The sequence below is a fragment of the Chelmon rostratus genome, chromosome 9 (genome assembly GCF_017976325.1).
Source record: "Chelmon rostratus isolate fCheRos1 chromosome 9, fCheRos1.pri, whole genome shotgun sequence".
Lineage (NCBI taxonomy): Eukaryota > Metazoa > Chordata > Actinopteri > Chaetodontiformes > Chaetodontidae > Chelmon > Chelmon rostratus.
In genome coordinates, this window is record NC_055666.1 from 28,524,330 (window position 1) to 28,543,169 (window position 18,840).

The 18,840-nt window shown below is 43.9% G+C and overlaps 1 protein-coding gene across 1 annotated transcript in view; it reads left to right on the top strand.

The window, feature by feature from the left end:
* The window catches only part of LOC121611386 (diacylglycerol kinase theta), a 21,876-nt gene extending 5,227 nt beyond the window's left edge, over nt 1–16,649 (top strand). The window contains exons 3-23 of the mRNA XM_041943941.1: nt 822–921; nt 2,151–2,236; nt 3,402–3,527; nt 4,047–4,200; nt 5,064–5,132; nt 5,290–5,390; nt 5,819–6,033; nt 6,140–6,230; nt 6,398–6,452; nt 7,227–7,288; nt 7,691–7,841; nt 8,176–8,214; nt 8,895–9,010; nt 9,138–9,289; nt 9,488–9,636; nt 10,415–10,593; nt 10,932–11,032; nt 11,114–11,260; nt 11,350–11,461; nt 11,578–11,730; nt 11,942–16,649. Coding sequence (XP_041799875.1) covers nt 822–921; nt 2,151–2,236; nt 3,402–3,527; nt 4,047–4,200; nt 5,064–5,132; nt 5,290–5,390; nt 5,819–6,033; nt 6,140–6,230; nt 6,398–6,452; nt 7,227–7,288; nt 7,691–7,841; nt 8,176–8,214; nt 8,895–9,010; nt 9,138–9,289; nt 9,488–9,636; nt 10,415–10,593; nt 10,932–11,032; nt 11,114–11,260; nt 11,350–11,461; nt 11,578–11,730; nt 11,942–12,043 — 2,460 coding nt within the window. The 3' untranslated portion in view covers nt 12,044–16,649. The remainder of the gene's footprint in view (nt 1–821; nt 922–2,150; nt 2,237–3,401; nt 3,528–4,046; nt 4,201–5,063; nt 5,133–5,289; nt 5,391–5,818; nt 6,034–6,139; nt 6,231–6,397; nt 6,453–7,226; nt 7,289–7,690; nt 7,842–8,175; nt 8,215–8,894; nt 9,011–9,137; nt 9,290–9,487; nt 9,637–10,414; nt 10,594–10,931; nt 11,033–11,113; nt 11,261–11,349; nt 11,462–11,577; nt 11,731–11,941) is intronic.
* Nucleotides 16,650–18,840: the final 2,191 nt, after the last annotated feature.

The window sequence follows — 18,840 nt, forward strand, 5'->3', positions numbered from 1 at the left end:
ATCTGCTGAGCTCAGACACAGATTCTTACAGATTAATGTCAGAAAACGTTCGTCATAAGTTCCCGCAGCTGATGTGACGTCTTTATGTGACCAGCAGTCAGAAACAAAGCAGATCCTCACCTCCAGATCTCCAGCCGGTAACGGCTGACCAGCTCTAACGTCTCTGCACTCATTGATTATTGAATATATGACTGTGCTGTTTAATATCAGCCTGAGCTGGTTTCCTCTGACAGTTGTTGTCATGTATCTGCCGTCGTCTGTTTGTCTGTAACTGAACAGGAGTGATTCAGGATGTTTTCACCCTTTTTCCATGAAACCAAACTTTCCAGACTGCGTTAACTCGTCAGTGTTGAACTTTCCTGTCGTCAGCTAAGCTTCCTAATGAACCCCTCAGCCTGCTGAAACAGCAGCAACAGTAAATACAGTATTTCTGAAGTCGTTCAGGCCACTTTTCTTTGTCTGTGCTGTTGTGAGGTTGGGGGTCAGCAGGCCTCCTTCACGCTGCCTGAATGTTCTGATGTTTTGGTGAAACCAGCTGCTCAGATCAGAGCCCCCCCCCACCCGGCCCCGTCGCCCAGCGCCTGATGCTAACATGCTGTTATGTAACATGTCACGTTCAGGCTCGGCTACAATAATCTTCCTCTAGATTCACTTTAAGCATCAAGCATTTCCATGTATTTACTGGCTTTTGCACACACACACAAACACACACACACACACACACACACACACACACACACAGTTCCCAGTATGTATGCGCTAACATGCTTTAAAGCGGCCCTCCTGGTTTTGTTAACACCTGTTGTTGCTGCCCCCTGCAGGTCCCGGTGGCTCACTGCTTCGGTCCGGCGGGTCACAAGAAGCGATTCTGCTGTGTCTGCAGGAAGCAAACGGAGGGAAACACGGCGCTGCGCTGCGAAGGTCAGACCAGTTACTCCAGTTTAACCAGCATGTGAAGTGAAGCAGATGATCTATAACTGTACATCATTTTAAAAAAGTTTCCAATTTGTTCGTCAAATGAGACAAAACACCACAGAAATACCACGGAGGTAAAAGAAGCTTTGTAATTCCTTAATTTACCTTTTACACGTAAATTAGTGATAATAAACTTTATTTATACAAGACTTTCAGAATAAAGTTTCAAAATGATTCACATGATTGAAGCAGAAGCATCTCAGGAGGATGAAGCAAATAAAATCAGACAAATGGAAATAAAAAGGAACAAAATACTACAGATTGAATAAAGACAACAGATTAGACACAGAGGAAATAAAACATTGAGCCTCAGATCTTCACATCTGAAGGATCCTGACTGTTTAACCAGGTCTCCTTTAGTCCTGAACCTGGACTTAGGAACCGCCTGAGGGTCTGAGAGCTAAGCATGAAGTGAGGATCAGTGAGCCGGATGGAGCCTGATGGAGCCTGATGGAGCCTGATGGAGCCTGATGGAGCAGATGCAGCCTCCTCTCTGATGGCTGCGTGTCGTTTCTCTGCTGAGCATCTGATAACAGCTGATGTAAATGTGACCAGTTTGCATGAAGTTTGCACAACATTTGAATGGGAACGTGAGAGCAGAGTCTGGTCCGCAGCCTCGGTGAACACATGAACACCAGGACCAGGACCAGGACCAGATGAGGAGAGACCAGCAGGATGCAGAACGTTTGATCTGCTATTCCCTAAAACTTGTAGAGCCTGAAAGGACTAAACCTCAACAACTTTCTTCATTCCTTCAAATTAGGAGTGAATATCACTGAGTTCAAAATTCAATTACTCTGCTGTTAAATGATTAAAGCTGAAACTTTTAGTTTTGAGGGTGAAGCCAGTAGAAAATATCTTCACAGTAAAGAAAATCTACATTAATAATAATAATAATAATAATAATATAGACATGTGTCACACTGAGGAAAAGTGCTTCACAAACAAAAGTGACAACATAAAAACCAGAAGAAAATCATTGAGAGTGAATAAAGTGAGGGTTTAAAAAATGAGATCAAATCAAATCAAACACAAATAAAGCAGATCAAACATACAGTTAATCAATCAATCAATCAATCAATCATGTCCTGCTGTACCTGTGACTGAACCCGTGACCTTTGACCTCACATTCCTGTGTGTGTGTGTGTGTGTGTGTGTGTGTGTGTGTGTGTCAGTGTGTGAGCTGCACGTCCACGCTGACTGCGCTGTCTTCAGCTGTGCAGACTGTCGCAGGAGTCACCAGGACGCCACCCTGCAGCAGGTCAGTGAATCACACGGCGCTGCAGGTGAAGCTTCTGACATCACAGCCGACGTCATGTGACAGCTATCGTCACTGAAAAATCACCTTTTTGATCAAATTGTTGTAACTCAAAGTTCATTTGCGTGTCGGGCCTCGGTTATGCCGGAGTCCTCCACCCTGTGGTCATTTAGCGTGCTCAGTGTCACATGTCATCACGTCATGTTAGCGAGCCCTCAAACTGCTCCCCGAGGCCGCGGCGAGTCAAACTCAGCTGGAGGTTCAATGTTATTTTGAGTTTGTGGTTTAGTTTCTATGGTTTCAGGCTGTGATGCTCTGACCATCAAATAATCACTTTTCTATTTGATGAACCTTCCTCGGCTCCATGAGCTGTGTGTCACTGCTGCAGCGCCACCTGCTGACCGTGTTGGTGAACTGTCAGACTATATAACAACACTGTTGTTGGTCCAGCAGCTGTGTGCACCTCACACAGTACCTGGAGCTCACCTCTCTCCCTCTGTCAGCCCTCAACACCCCCTCAGCTACGACCTTTGACCTTTGACCTCTGTCCTCACTGGTTAAATCTTGGTGATTTAATCAAGTTTGTTTGTTTGACTTCACAACATTTGATTATCCAGTAGAAACTGATGGAACAGTGTGTGTGTGTGTGTGTGTGTGTGTTTGTGTGTGTGTGTGTGTGTGTGTGTGTGTGTGTATTGATCTGAGCTGATTGATTAAAATGACAGCAGCATCACAGACTTGGTCAGGCTGGTTGTCGTCTCATTGGCTGATCCAGATCCAATCAAAATATAAGTTATTATTTTTTTAAATATCAGTTCTGTCTGACTTCCTGTCTGTGGTTCTCAGCTTCAAGCTCATTGGTTCCTACAGAAGATGTAAATCTTTAATTTTTTTTCACAAACATAAAGTTTCATTTTTCATGTTTGGGACTATTTTCAGCAGCGGATGAATCCACGTTTGGTGCGTAGTGTGTTTCAGTGCTGAGGGGTGGACAGCAGGAGGCTCGAACTGAGGCGTTTTAATGTAAACTGGACTGAAATGCAGGTTTATGAACACAGTTGAAAATGACACCTGTCAGATACCTCAGAGACCAGGTGTCTTCAGATGGACGTGTACAGTATGTTTGTATCAGAGCCTCACGCTCAGGATCTACTTTCTGTCGCTGCAGGATACGTTTCACCACCACTGGAGGGAGGGAAACCTGCCGTCAGCGGCGAGGTGTGACGTCTGTCGGCGGTCCTGCGGTTCGTCTGACGTCCTGGCGGGGATGAGGTGTGAGTGGTGTGGCATCACGGTAAGAACCAGCTGAACCTCACCCCCCCCTTATCCTCGGGGACACGTCCTCACTTTCACAGCCTCAGATTTACTTTGTGTCCTCTGACTGTGAGAAGACGGGAGGTGATGAAGATGTTGATCTGAGTCACCTTCAGTTTTTAACCAACCAGCAGCAGCGAGTGGTACAGTCAGGCTCGATGACTATTTTCCCCTCAGTTTAGCCTCTCAGGCTAAATACAGTCTGCCCCACTGTCTGTGGAGCCTTCAGGCCCTGAGAGGAGACTGCAGGCACTACTGAGGGCTTGCATCATTTTCAGTAGACTTAATGCATTAACAATGCAGGGTTCACACACACACACACACACACATACACACACACACACACACACACACACACACACTCTTATGAACTGACACTGAGAAAACCTGGTCAGGTGGTTTTCCAGGATCCAGATTCCACGTCTGAATCATTGATCACTGATCGGCTCCGTCCTGCGTGCGTTGTTTGACGTCTCTCGCCCCGTCCGTCTCTCTGCAGAGCCATGCGGCGTGTTACCTCGGCGTGCCGCCAGAGTGCACTCTGGGACGTCTGCGCTGCATGCTGCTGCATCCGTCCTGCGTCCGCCTCGAGTCCAGAAACTTCAGCAAGATGCACTGCTACCGCATCACCGAGAGCTACAGCCATGACCTGGGTACACACACACACACACACACACACGCTCAAACCACATCCTCTGTGACGCTGCTGACACAAACTGTGTGTGAACCACAAACATTTCCTGACAGCGTCGCTCTGCTCGCCTGAGCCGTGAAACTAAAAATGAGCTTTTTCACAATATCCTGATGTTAATAATGAAGAATGTGTGTGTGAGGCGGCTTTTTAACAAACGTCCACCGTGTTTAGTACCTCAGTTAAAGGTTATGCAGTATACAGAGTTTTACTTTAAGGTAATACTGTCAGTATGCAGAATTTTACTTTAAAACACTAAAAATTACCTAAAATTATCAACAGAATGTGAAGCAGCACAGTTCTGATGTCGGAGACGTCTGTGTGCTGTGGTGCATCTACGGAAGTTAGCATGCTAACTAGCTAGCTGCAGCCCACTCTGGTAGCTTAGCCCCCGTTAGCTTCAACTGGGACATGTATGAGATTTGTAACATTTATAATTAAAAGGCAAAATTAACTGAAAATGTCAAGAAAATAAATATTTTTGCAACTATTTTCATTATTAAGCTGAAAAACCTTCTGAGTTTGTGTGTTTAACTGAGCTGAGACGAGCTGAAGTTAGCAGGTTTATCTCTGCCTTGGTTAAAATGACCCTTTAGTTCACTGAGTTAGAGTGAAAATCCTCACCAGTTCTTCCAAACTGTACCTTCAAGGTTTTCCAGGACTTAAAAACGTTTAAAACACAAACTGAAGCCGTCACACAGACAGAAGCTTCAGTCACATTCAGTCTCTGGCTGAAACACTGAAGGAAGCTGGCTTGTCTTTGTTCAGGTGCTGGAGGTGGAAGCCTCAGCGCGTTTAATGTTCTTCGTTTCATGTTTTCGTCAGATAACTCAGATGATGTTGAACCGTCTGCTGCTGTGTCTAAAGACGGTCAGCCGGCTGCTCTGGAGTCAGGTCGGTCCACAACTCCAACTTTATTCTGAAGTTCAGTAATGAGCCCGACATGTTAACAATGGTGCATCAGACTCAGAGCGGAGGAAGTTATGAATTTAACAGGAAGTGTGTGTGTGTGTGTGTGTCTGTGTGTGTGTGTGTGTATTGTGAATCGCAGGGAAACAGTTTCTTAAGGTGTTTGATGGCGATGATGCAGTCAAGCGAGGCTTCTTCCGATTGGTCTCCATCCTTCGAGCCACAAGGAATGAGGAAGTGGTGGTGAGAGCTTGACCCCTCCCCGAAAACGTGTCCCCAAAACTACTACTGCTATACTACTACTACTACTAGTAGTACTACTATGACTGCTACTTCCACCTACCAGAAGGTTTACGTGGTAGAAAAAACACTGATGTGAAAATCTACACAAATTGACTTTCAAAATAAAAGTAAAATAATTATAATTCTGTTGAAACAGATGTTAAATAATTAAAAAGCAGTTTGATTAGAGCACAAACTAATAATGATTCTAGTTTCAGACATGAAAACATTTTAGTGAAGAAGTGTTTATTGACTTCATTGTGTCTCTTCCTCTTAAACTAAACGTTCTTTAGGTCGCCACGTGGGATTATTATTGTCATGATCTCTCATCACCTGTGCACCTGTTGCTCAGCCTTTCTTCACACTGCAGTACATGTGTTGTCCTGCAGGAGGCGGCGCTGAGGACCTTCTACCTCCCAGATGAACCTGAGGACTACGAGCTGCATGAGATCGGCGGCATGCAGCGTCTCCATAGCGATGACATCCTCAACCGTAACGGCGGTCCAGACAACAGGAGCTCTCTGAAGGACGGCGGTGACGCCTGGCTGCTGAGGGCCAAACCCCGAGAGGCTGAGGTCATCAAGGTGTACGCGGGCTGGCTCAGGTGAGACACACTGACGTCAAAGCATCACCTTTCTACCAGCGAATCGTCTCTTCGTTTGGCTCAGACGCAGCAGGTTGTTTACCTCCTCACCTGTTGTGTGTTTCAGGTCGGGTGCAGCTTACGCCTCCGTCTCCGTCTCTAAGAGCAGCACAGCAGCTTCAGTCCTCACTGAGGTCCTCACTCAGCTCGACAGACAGGTGAGATTCACCTCAGAGTTTTAGCTCAGACTATGATAACGATAATCTCGAACACAGTCTTTACGACATCACGTCATGTGACCTCTGTGCGACACACCTGCTGTGAGTGAATAAATGAATGTGTACTTTCTGTTGAAGCTCCTTCTGATGGCTGTGTGTTGTTTCAGGAGGAAGACGCGTCCAGTTTCAGCCTGCTGGAGGTTTGCATGAGCAGCAAGCAAGGTGAGCAGTAACTCAGGTGTGAAGGACACACAAAAACACCGGTGAGGTCCTTTAAAAGCTTCAGAGTGCCATCACAGCCTGTAAAGAAAGGTGACCAAACCTGCCACAGCTGCAGGTGATGAACTGACTGACTGCCAAATCCAGTCAGAGCTTTTAAATATACCTTTAATGAAGTTTTTAACACCTGTAATCACAGTCGAACCTGAAAGCTCAGCAGCTTGTCATCAATCAGTCTGAACGTAAAGTCCTTCAAACTGGTGATTCACCAAATCAGGTTTCACCTCTAAACCTTCACAAACCTCTCAGCTGCTAAAGACTGTGTACATCTGTTGCTAGGAAACGTCTGTAGCTCTGTCCAATCAAGAGCAGTCAGCTATATAAACAGGAAGTCGCTGTAGCATCGCAAGATAGCAGTACAAAAAAAGCTATTTTTTGTAAACATATTTGTGCGTTTCACCGTTCGTATAATGAGAGGGAAATATCTGATTATGCTAAGCTAACAGACGTTGTTTAGCTACTCATTTAGGCAAATGTTATTATCATGTACATGTTTGGTAATTTGATGTTATTTAAGTGAAATGTTATTTAAAATCTTCTAGATTGACTACACTCCAGATATTAGCATGCTAACATTAGCTTTTTTCCAGCTGGTCTAGTTAGCTACACAGCAGTTAGTGGCTGCTAACAGCTAATCTCAGACGAGCTAGTCAACGAGCTGCAGCCTGTTTTAACTGACTGATGAATGAGTCGTGACGTCTCCATGTTTGTCCTCAGTCCAGAGACAGACTCTGACTCCTCAGGAGAAGATTCTGGACAAGGTGCAGGAGATCAGGAAGGTAGGAGGAGATCCAACTCCTGCGACTCCGCTAACTTCTGCAGCGAGACTCAAACGTCCTGATTCCACCTCTAAATTACTCTCCAAACGCTCCTCTCACCCTCTCACCCTTCATGCTTTATACATTTCTTTTTCATTTCTTGGTCATTTCAGTGGAACTGACCCAGCACACATTTGAGGTCCAGATTTGTTTTATTTTTATTATTTATTATTTTTATTTTATTTTTTCTACCTGATCTAAAGATTTCTTCTCACCAGGTTTTTGTGTGATGATGTTCTTGGTTTGTCTCACCTTCCTTTTTATTTCTTTTTGTCTGAGTCAGACCTTCAAACTCGATCACTGGACTCATGAAACAGAAGAGTGAGTTTTACAGGTGAAGTTAGCTTGTGTTTGGTTCCTCAGGTGTCTCTGCGGCAGATGAACCAGACTCGGTTTTACATCGTGGAGAACAGGAAGAGAGCGGCGCAGGTCAGCCTGCTGATTGGAGGACTGCCCCCCCTGCTGAATAAAGAGGACTACGTCCAGCTGATCCAGGAACACCTGACCGTCAAGAGTGAGTCAGAGCACCTGAATCAAATCTACCTGTTCATTAAAAACTGAGCCAGCCTTCTGCTGCTCTGCCTGACGTGTTCAGACTTACTGATCGCTGTCTGATGGTGCGACCGCTCGGGTCTCTGCTGGACGGTTTCACTGATGTCACTGCCAGTGGTGTGAAGTAACTGAGTACATTTACTCAACTACTGTACTTGTGTACAAATGTGTCTCTTTGCTGATTGGTTGGATGGTTTGCGTGTAGCGGTGCTGATGGGAAAGTCTGAGTATACTTCACTTCCTGTCTGCTTCGTCTGATTGAGATCATCTGACTCGCTCTCCTTCTGTCTCTGCAGGTCACCTGGTCACCACCAGCCACATCTATGCCAGTCAAGGTGAGACGGTTGTCACGGAAACCACCCCTCTGGCTCAATTTTAAGGACGTGTGTAGCGCTTAGATCAAATATTTAAATCCCCAAGTGTCGTTCTTCCGTCCTGAGCAGCTCTGACAACACATTTGACAAATGTCCCGTTTTTTAGATGTAAAGTCCAGATTTATTCCACAGTGTTCAACAAAAAGAACAAACACTGAACTGGGCATAAAGAAAAGCTGCTGAATGATCACAGTCAAAAGACTGCGGTGCCTCCTTAATCACACCTGCACCAGGTATCCTAAAAGAAGAACGCTCCGCCTGCTGGTCGGAGGTGTGCCCTCAAACATATATACAGAACTGAAAATGGCTTCTGGATGTGTTTCCCACCTGTTTACCTTTGAACACCTGAAAACCAATCATTGACTGATTGTTTGGTGTGCAAACATTGTGAAAACAGTGAGAAATGTTGTCACAATGGCCCAGAGCCCAAAGTAACACCTTCACCCTCAAGTCCAAAACAAATCTTAATTAGTAGCGTAATAAACATTAATTAGTTCTTTATAATGACTAATACAGAGCCATTGTGCTACTAATGTGCATGCTAAGAAGTAGCCATTAAATGGTGCATATGAGCACCTGAATATAAAGTGTGACCACTGAAACAGAGACGGAAACATCACAGGTCTGTACTCACCTTTCAGGTACGGTGGCGCTGCAGATCTCGTGTTTCTCTGAAGCAGAGAGGATCTACATGTTAGCTAAAGACACGACCGTCAGCAACAAGGCGCTCTCTTCGCTTGTCATCCCAGAGATCGAGGTAAGGCACCTGAACGTCACATGTTTCAGTCATTCACTGAGAACACAGAGGAGCAGCACGCTGTCAGGTGGTCCGACCGCCGTCATTCTGATCTTAGACTTTCTGTTCTGTGGCTGTCGTCTCTCAGCACAACAAGCTGGGACAAGACGTCTGTCCTCTGCTGGTGTTCGTCAACCCAAAGAGCGGCGGGCTGAAAGGAAGAGAGCTTCTCTACGGCTTCCGGAAACTTCTGAACCCTCATCAGGTCTTTGACATTTCCAATGGAGGACCGCTGGCTGGGTGAGAGCGGCGGACACGCCCCCAACCGAAGACTGAGTCACTGTTACTGTCGTCCAATCAGAACAGAGATGACGATGGTCGCGTTTCTCAAGTCTGTCAATGTGGTTCATTTGATCCAGGATGTAAACTTTGATGACAGACGTCCTGTTCAATGTAATCTGAAATGTTCCTGTCCCCTGTTCTTCTTCTCTGCTCCAGCCTCCATACGTTCCGGGAGGTTCCCAGATTTCGGGTGCTTGTCTGTGGGGGCGACGGGACGGTGGGCTGGGTGCTGGGAGTACTGGAGGCAGTCCGGCACAAACTGGTCTGTCGAGAGCCGCCCATCGGCATCGTCCCGCTGGGAACAGGTCAGACCAACACAACTTTATCACTTCCCTATTGGAGGCTGTGGAGTCCGTGTTAGCAGCTGTTCACGAGATCACATTTAGCTTCGTGCTAATGTCAGTGTTCACTCGGTTTAGTTTTATCATCAGTCGATTAAAACAGGCTGCAGCTCACAGATGAGTTCTTCTGTAGAGATTAGGTGTTCTAAACATTTACTGCCATTAACTGCTGTGTGGCTAACTGAACCAACTGAAAAAGCTAATGGAAGCATGCTAACATTTAGAGTAAACAGGTAGTCTGGAGTACAGTTATCTGACCTGAGACTTGATAAATGCTGTTTAATAATGTTTCAATCTGGAAGATTTTAAATTACATTTCACTGAAATAACTCAACAAAACTACTAATAACATTTGGCTAAATGAGTAGCTAAATAATGTCTGTTAGCTTAGCATAATCAGATATTTTCCTCTCATTATAAACTGTGTGAAGCTCACAGATTTCTCCATGTATGCAGACAGAAATATGTTTACAAAAGATTTAGCTTTTAGCTTTTAGTCATTTTTGGAATTTCTGCTTGCTTGTGATGCTACAGTGACTTCCTGTTTACATAGCTGGCTGCTCTTGATTGGACAGAGCTACAGATGTTTCCTAGCAACAGATGTACACAGTCTTTAGCAGCTGAGTGGTTTGTGAAGGTTTAGAGGTGAAACCTGATTTAGTGAATCACCACTTTGAAGGACTTTACGTTCAGACTGATTGAAGACGAGCTGCTGGGACTGAAATGTGTCCCGTCTCGTCAGGTAACGACTTGGCTCGTATCCTGCGCTGGGGGGCGGGTTACAGTGGCGAGGACCCTCACCACATCCTGGTCTCTGTCGACGAGGCAGACGAGGTCCTGATGGACCGCTGGACGATCCTGCTGGACGCCCAGGACATCACTGAAGACGGCAAGGACAACGGCTTCCTGGAGCCACCCAAGGTCTGGTCCAGGTCCTGCAGGACAGTCAAGACCGTTTAACACTGAAGTGGTCTGAAGTGAATCACAGAAACGTTTTACAGCAGAAACTCTGAAACACAAACATGCTTCATCTTTATTAGTGAGAATCAGGTGACATGTTGTTTCTCTGATCCTGGACATTTGATGAAAACATCCGTTTGGATGATTTTGGCCTTTCGGTCAGTTTTACTGCGCAGCCTCTGATCTGCTTTAGTTGAAATGAATCACAGGGGTCATAAACGACTGTGTGTCGGTGACACGTCAGTGTTCCAGAGATCCAAGAGTTACCGTCACAGGTTCGTCGTCTCTTTGTCCCTCAGATTGTGCAGATGAACAACTACTTTGGTCTTGGCATCGATGCGGAGCTCAGCCTCGACTTCCACCAGGCCAGAGAGGACGAACCGGATAAATTCACCAGCAGGTAACACTTCAGTTCACTTCAGCTTGAGCAGCGGAGACGTGTTCACAGACTGTCACCATCAGCTGGCTTCATCCTCCACAGGTTCCACAACAAAGGTGTGTACGTGAAGGTCGGTCTGCAGAAGATCAGTTACACCAGGAGTCTCCACAAAGAGCTGCAGCTTCAGGTGGACGCTCAGAACGTCCCATTACCCAATATAGAGGGTCTGATCTTCCTCAACATACCCAGGTAACACACACACATCACACACAGGTGTGACTGACAGAGAGAAGGCAACATGACCTAACACTTATCTGCCTGTGTGTGTGTGTGTGTAGTTGGGGCTCTGGTGCTGATCTCTGGGGGTCAGAGGTCGATGGTCGCTATGGGAAACCTAGCATCCATGATGGCCTGCTGGAGGTGGTCGGGGTCACAGGGGTAGTCCACATGGTGAGATTAACACGAACAAACGCATAAACACCAACTCGACGCAAGAGTTTCTATCTGTGTGTGTGTGTGTGTGTGTGTGTGTGTGTGTGTGTGTGTGTGTGTGTGTGCGCGCACAGGGCCAGGTGCAGAGCGGGATGCGGTCAGGGATTCGTATTGCTCAAGGGAACTACATCAGGCTGACTGTGAGCAAACCCATACCTGTCCAGGTGGACGGAGAGCCGTGGATCCAACCACCTGGACACATCATCATCTCTGCTGCCGGACCAAAGGTACACTCTGTTTGTCCCTGTTGGGCTTCCATACTTTGCCTTGCATACCTGGTGTTTATTTGTAGTTTGATATATTTTTTTATGCTGGTTTACCTGCGGCTTACATGTAGTTTGGTATATTGTGTATTTACCTGTTGTTTTTCTGTATATTGTGTATTTACCTGTAGTTATACCTGAGTTTATTGTGTGTGTCCCTCGGCTGTGTCTGTAGGTTCGGATGCTGAGGAAGTCCAAGCAGAAGCAGAAGAAATCGTCAGCTGGTGTGAAGGACGGACGTTCTGAGAGTCCTTCCTCCAGAGATGGAGGACATTGACCGATCCACCTGGAAACCAGTGTCTTGCCTTTTACCTACTTCCTGTTGCTGATGGGAAGCCATTTTTACGCCAGCAGCCGGCTGTGATTCACTCGTGTAGCTTTGTAGCGATGCTAACGGGCTGCAGATCAACTTGGAGGCTGGATGAGGTTGAACTTTTCCCTGCACATGTTTGGAGGAAGTCCTGGATCAGCTTGAGTTAGGCCCAGTCGGGATCACATTTCCAGCCCGCTGCCCACAGAATTCACAATAACTATCGTCAATATTCAGCAACTAAAACTGACTTTTTTACGTAAAACACAAGAGTAACAAGTCATGATTAGATCGTGCTTAGATTAACACGGAGTTGATGTTAAGGGTTTCTCAGTACAGATAAGCTTGAGAGTTAAACAAAAAGAAGTATTTAACAAAAGTTGTTGAGTTTCTGTCCAGATGTGACTGTATTTGTACAGTAAGTAGCCGTAGACTCAGTGTCAGTTCATATGTTGTAATAACTTTAGTTGTGAGAAATAATGTGCAGCTATAGAGTGATTATGACCTCAGTGTCTCAAAGTGTCATTGAACATGGAGAAGCTGAACGCTGAAGCTCTCCTGAAGAGACTGACGGGCAGCTTCTTGAAGAAGCTGTAACCACGTTATGTTTGTCGAAACCACAAATCTCCTGGATGCTGAACTGGCTTTCTTCCTCGTGTGTGAAATCCTTCGGTAATGTTGGTTTTAGACAACATTCATTTTGCAGTGAAGCTCTCCGAAGCTAATGAACGTGCAAAAGTCAGGCTAGAAATCACTGATTCCGTGTAACCACGGTGTCCACTGTAAATACCACAGGAGTCAAAGAACTGAAGTCAGATGAGTCTGAGCTGAGTGTTAACTGAAGAGCAGCTGTAACGCCTGGAGCACAGTTTGGACTCCAGCAGGTGGATGTAGGTTTTAAATATGAATGGGATGTAAACCCTGAGGTCAAAGTTTAGTTTCCTACAAACGATCATCTTGTTATAATAACTTGGAAAAAAGATTTGTTCCTGCAAGAGCTTAAGTTCCGTGTAGGAGATAAAAATACATCTTATATCTACATTTACTTGGTTTGCTTTGTACTCAGATTAACTTTAATCACTTCAACTACTTGCTAAATTAAACTAAATGCTAAAAGTAAGAAAACTAGAGTGAAAAAGAAGAATAATAGTAGATGCATGATTTTAAAAAAATTAGCAAACTTAACTATTTTGTTTAGCTCTGCATAAAAAGAGCAGCTGATCTTGAAATTCTAAATAATCTGAATTATACAGGTTGTACTGACATATAAATATAAAATCTGCCAAGATACATTTATTATCAATGACGAGCTGAAGATATTTTACAGCCATACAATCCAAAAATGCTAAAAGAAAGTATTGGAGGGCTAGCAACTGCATTAGCAACAACTAGCTTGTTAAATTACTGTAATAACCTAATAAGTTAGGTTATGTTACTTTATGTCTTAATTTAACTGGCCGCTTGAGTCAATTAATTAATTATTGTCTTCTAAAGATTGAACTTGTTGTAGAATTAAGAGCTGATATATTCACCATTCCAGATTTCTTATGAGAGCTGCAAATCATTAGCTAAAAGTACAGCTACCCGCTACACGTGGCGTTGCTAATTTAGAAGATGTCACATGGTTAAAACATGAGTCTTCCTCATGACTACGATAGAAACTGTGCTGCAGCTTTACGCTGTGTTTTCAGTTCATGCTAACATCCTCAGCTGTGATGTTCGACTGACTCGTCTTTTTCTCTTTCTTGTCTGATAGCAGTTAGCTCCTGAGTACTAAGTGCGTTGTATTGAGTTTATGCTAAAGGACAGCAGCGTCCAATCACTCAGTGAGCCACAAACCCAAAATTGAAAACAGGCATATCTGTCCTACGAGTTTTTGCTGAGGGATGACACAGTTCTTTAATTCCTTCTCTTCCCCAAAGCCACATGTTTAAATAAATCTAGCATGTTGCTAGCTGCATTACAGCGCCATTACTAGCTTGCAAGCTGGTTAGCTACTTTACCGGAAAGCTCACTAGCTTGCTCGTATGCCCAAACAAAACGTACTTTGTAAAGGAAATGTAGCGTAAGAATTACAAACATGTGGAAACACAACGTGCCAGTGTGTGATGCCAGGTACCAGCTAGCTACACTGCTAGCTTTGCCAAGCTGCCAGCTTTGGTTGTCGAGCTAGCTTGTGAAAACAAAGGAAGAAAGTATTTGAAGAGAGCAATTTGAGGGTTAAATTGTTCAATTCAGTGACCTGCTGTTTTACATTTTATCACTTGATTTTCAGCACAGATGCTGTTATTGGTCGACATGAGTTTGTTTTGCTGCCTTCAGTCAATCCAAAGATCACATTTCCGTTCAAACGAATCCACTTTGGTGCAAAGTATTTCTGCCATAATTGTTTGTGCGAGCCCGAACTCGCCATCGCAGCTTCCCCCGTTTTCAGTGAACCCCGACTTTAAGCCTTGAAGGAAACTTTTGAAAGACGAGCCTCAGCTGCCAGTTTATACCCGAACAGCCTGTGACGGACAGACGCAGGAGGATTTTATGAACTTCGTCTACATTCCCAGAGATGCAGATCGTAAAGAAACACATTCTGTAAAGGACACTTTCTGGACCAGATGCAGGATCTTCTGCTGAAGGTCTCAGCTCTTGATGTAGCCACAACAGTACTGAATCTCTGTACTTTAGTTGTGATATTTAGCTTTTTTTTTATCCAAGGTCTAATCAACTGATTTACTTTGGCGTTTTTTGGTGCTAGAGGGTAACAGTTTGTTATAGTTCTGTGTTTGACTTAAAATTCAAAGATCATGTTTTTATTCAAAGCCTCAAACTCAAAAAAAAACTTGATCCAGCTTTTATTACAGGTGTTTTAATTAACTCAGGAGCTGCATGCTGCTGCATTTCAGTGCAGGAGTATTCATTCCAGACGGCTGCATTTAATGAATTTAATGAAAAGCGATGACAGTAAAGGTTTGTGGCTTTGAATGAATGAAGATCTGAGAATGAATGCTGATCATCAGTGGCATTAACTGTTCATTTTCATTGACTGTAAAGTGCTGAGTCATGCTGAAGTGTTTTCTACAGTCGACACTGTACTGACGGTCGATGTAGCTGTGAGAAGCTTAAACTGTGCAGACAGGCCTGCTGTCACAGTGTGTTATCACATGCATGAAGTACTGTAGTTCTGAGTGTTCTTATAACTGCAGCGTTTTACCTCCTCTTTGTTCCCACTAAGGACTCAGTCTGTCTGCCGTCACTGTTAAACAACCGTAACTGTTATTTCAAACCAGTGTGAACTTCACATTCCTGCTGATCAACAGGAAGTTTCACTCTTCTGCAAGTAAACTTGAGAGAAATGAAGTGAAATGGAGACGGTGGTGTGCAGGAGTATGAAGTTCACAAACTTTGTTGTTAATGAGCTAAAAGAACCAGCAGCCTCGTCCTCAGAATTTAGTCTTCAGACCAAACAGAGCACAAAGATCCTGCTGCAGGTGCTCCACCACTGAAGGATCATCTCTGTAGTCCAGAGAAGACGTTTTCACCATTTATGACTCAAAGAGAGTCCAGACAACTGATTCGGTTCATTTTGACTCATGTCAAAAATGTAGAAAGTAGTTCCTTAAAAATTAAAAGAAGAAGATCGAATGCTGCTTTCAGGCTCTAATAAAGCACAAATGAAGAATCTGAAGCAACAGTTTATGGGTTAAACATTCACACTTGTAACTTTATGTTTTTATGGCTGCATCGTTCTGTCAGATGGAAATATTCTACATGTCTGCTGCATCACTGTAGACACAGACTTGGTATATTTGGACAGTTTTGGATCTCCAGTTGAATTTAATTTTTTTTTTTGTTTAAATGAAAGTTGAACAAAACATCATCAGATGCAGCTGAAGTTCATTGACTAAAACGCGTTTTATTTGTGCAGTTTTTGAGCAAACATTTCCTCCTGCATCCAAAACGTTAAATGTTCGGAAAGACGAAATTTCTTTTTTCTCTCTTGGTTTTTCTTTGATGCCACAAACTACTTTTATTTGTCGTTGAATGTTAAAAATGTGCTTTAACGTGGTTTTCTCTGCTTCTCTGCGTCCGTCGTGCCTCGTAGCGTCTGACTTACCCGTCATTATTAAGGGGCGGTCTGAAACCAGGCCGGGTGGTGGTTTGGTCTGCAGGGTGAAGTCCGTGTAGTGCCTCATCCGAACGCTTCGACGCCCTCAGCGCTCTGACGTTTACCGTGTGTATGTGGTGTGTTCACCTCTAACGTGCTGAGCTAATGTGCCTCCAGATGTCATCTAGATGTCTCTTTTCTTTTGCTGTTACTGTTACTATATCTTTAATTTTTACCTGAAGTTTTATTGAATAGATGATATGTATATTTTTGCAGAGAGAAGCTGTTTTTGTTTTTAGTTTAACTGTAAAGTTTTAATTGTAAATTGCACTAACTGTTTCACAGATGCTCTTAGATGTCACGTTCAGGTTATTATGAATGTTGTAACAACTAAAGCTAAATATATAGTACATATATATGTTTAAATAACTGATTCTTATGTGTTTAATCAAAATAAACGAAAGACTATCTAAGAACTAAAGACATTGTGGTTTCTGTCAAATTTCTCTTTCCACAACATCAACTTTGAGCTGATTAACTGAGAGACAATTCAGATTTATTGCAAAGTCAGGGTGCAGCTCTAAAATCTGTCACCTGAAACAGATGTTCACTGTAGCTTTTAGCATGGAAACACAGCAGTGTATTTGTTGGGGACTATTTTCAGTGGTGGTTCATTGACTATTGAAGCTGTATCTGAATTCACACCCTCATGTGATCCATTTTAGTGTCAAAGTGTCACCGACTGTTCACTGCCCTCAAAAATCCCATAATAAAATAAAACAGTGGTTGTATAGTGTATCTGAAAATCCTATGCTTTCGCATAATTTTAAAGTACTTGTACTTGAGTATTTCTATTTTCTGGCCGAAGAGAGAGAGCTAGAGTTGGGAGAGTTAACATCCCGATAAACCCTCCTGAACCATGTGTGCAGTTTGACATGTCAGAACTTGATCTGAAAGAACTAAAGCAGGGACAAGTTCTGCTCCAGGACGGAGTGGAACTTCATTCAGAGTGTACCTGAACTGTCCCAGAGTCGTGCTGCTCCTGTGGGGTGTTCCCCAACTAACCCCAAAAAGCAGTGTGACCCTGTGACTGTGGAGAGTGGCTGAAGGGGTTTGAATCACGAAGGAAGAGAGCTCAATCTGTTGAGAATCGAGGCACAGATCTTCAGTGCTGTTTGTGACTGGCTGTGCTCCTACCTGGCTAATAAACCCATATCGACACATCAGTCCAGATGGGTGGCATTGCAGGAATGTCAGGCTGCCTTGAACACACCAGCATGGTGCCACACCTCATCATGAGGCCAGAGAACAAGAGCAATCTGTCAGTGCTGTGGTTACACCTGGCAAATGCTTACGACTCCATTCCACACAAACTGGTGCAGCTCACACAGACAAAACCCCATGTCTCCAGGGAGATCAGTGACCTCGTGGCCGATTATTAACTTCAAGATGAGAGCCTCTTTAGGAGGAATCACCCCAAACTGAAAGAAGGATGCCTGGAAGAGGCGTTTGAAAGGAACCTCTCCACACATGCATGATCGAGAGCAAGGTGCCCCCCAGTAGACCCTTCAACCATTTGAGTATCAAGGTAGGGAGGATGATGAGAGACAATCACAATACCACTAAAACTGCAAAGAGAGCCTTGAGATGGCTGTGGTTCAAGAGAAGAGACCCAGATATTATTTTGAAAGAGGCCTTTCTGTATTATGAGTACTTTTACTTTTTACTTTGAGTTACTTGAATGCAGGACTTTTACCACGAACATTTCTGCCGTGTAGTGATGATACTTTCTAAAGATCTGAGTACTTCATCCGCCACTGATTTTCACAGTGAATCACATTTTTTTCCTGTAAAATGTGTCTCAGTTCAAGATTTAGTTTAGATTGGATTAAAGGAAGTGGGACTATTGAACACAGGTAGTCAGACAGACAAATTTAGCTGGGGGCTGTGGAAGCTCTAAGGGGGACAGAAAGAGACTCAACAGACTGGTCAGGAGAGCTGGTTCTGTCCTAGACTGCCCTCTGGACACCATGAGGATGTAGGCGAGAAGAGGATGTTAGCCAAGCTGACATCGATCATTGACAACCCCTCCCACCCCCTGCATGACACAGTGGGGGCCCTCAGCAGCTCCTTCAGTAACAGACTGATGTATCCACCCTGTAAGAAGGAACCACAGGTCCTTCATACCAACAGCTGTCAGAGTCCAACTCCAGCATCAGTTAATGCAGCACTGAGTCCATATTCACACTGTTTTTGCACTGATGTGCGATTTATAGTACACAAATTACCTTGTGCAATATTACTTTTGCTCACCCTCATTGAGTACTCAGCCTATCAATACATTCTGGTATTCTACTGTGACACATATATATTAATCACTGTGCAATAGCATAAATGCTGTAGTCCCTTTATCCATACCCTCCATGTGCAATTTGTGTAAAAACTGTGAAATTATATAGAATTTTTGGCAATCTTTCTTATAGTTCTTAGTGGCAAGATATATATATATTTACATATTTTCTTCTTTTATATAGTCCTTTGTATAAAATGTACATATATATATAGTCTGATCTTATTTTGTATTTCTCCATTCTGTTGTGAATTTGAATTTGGGAATTTCACCTGAATTTCCCTTGCTGGGGATTGATAAAGTCTTATCTTATCT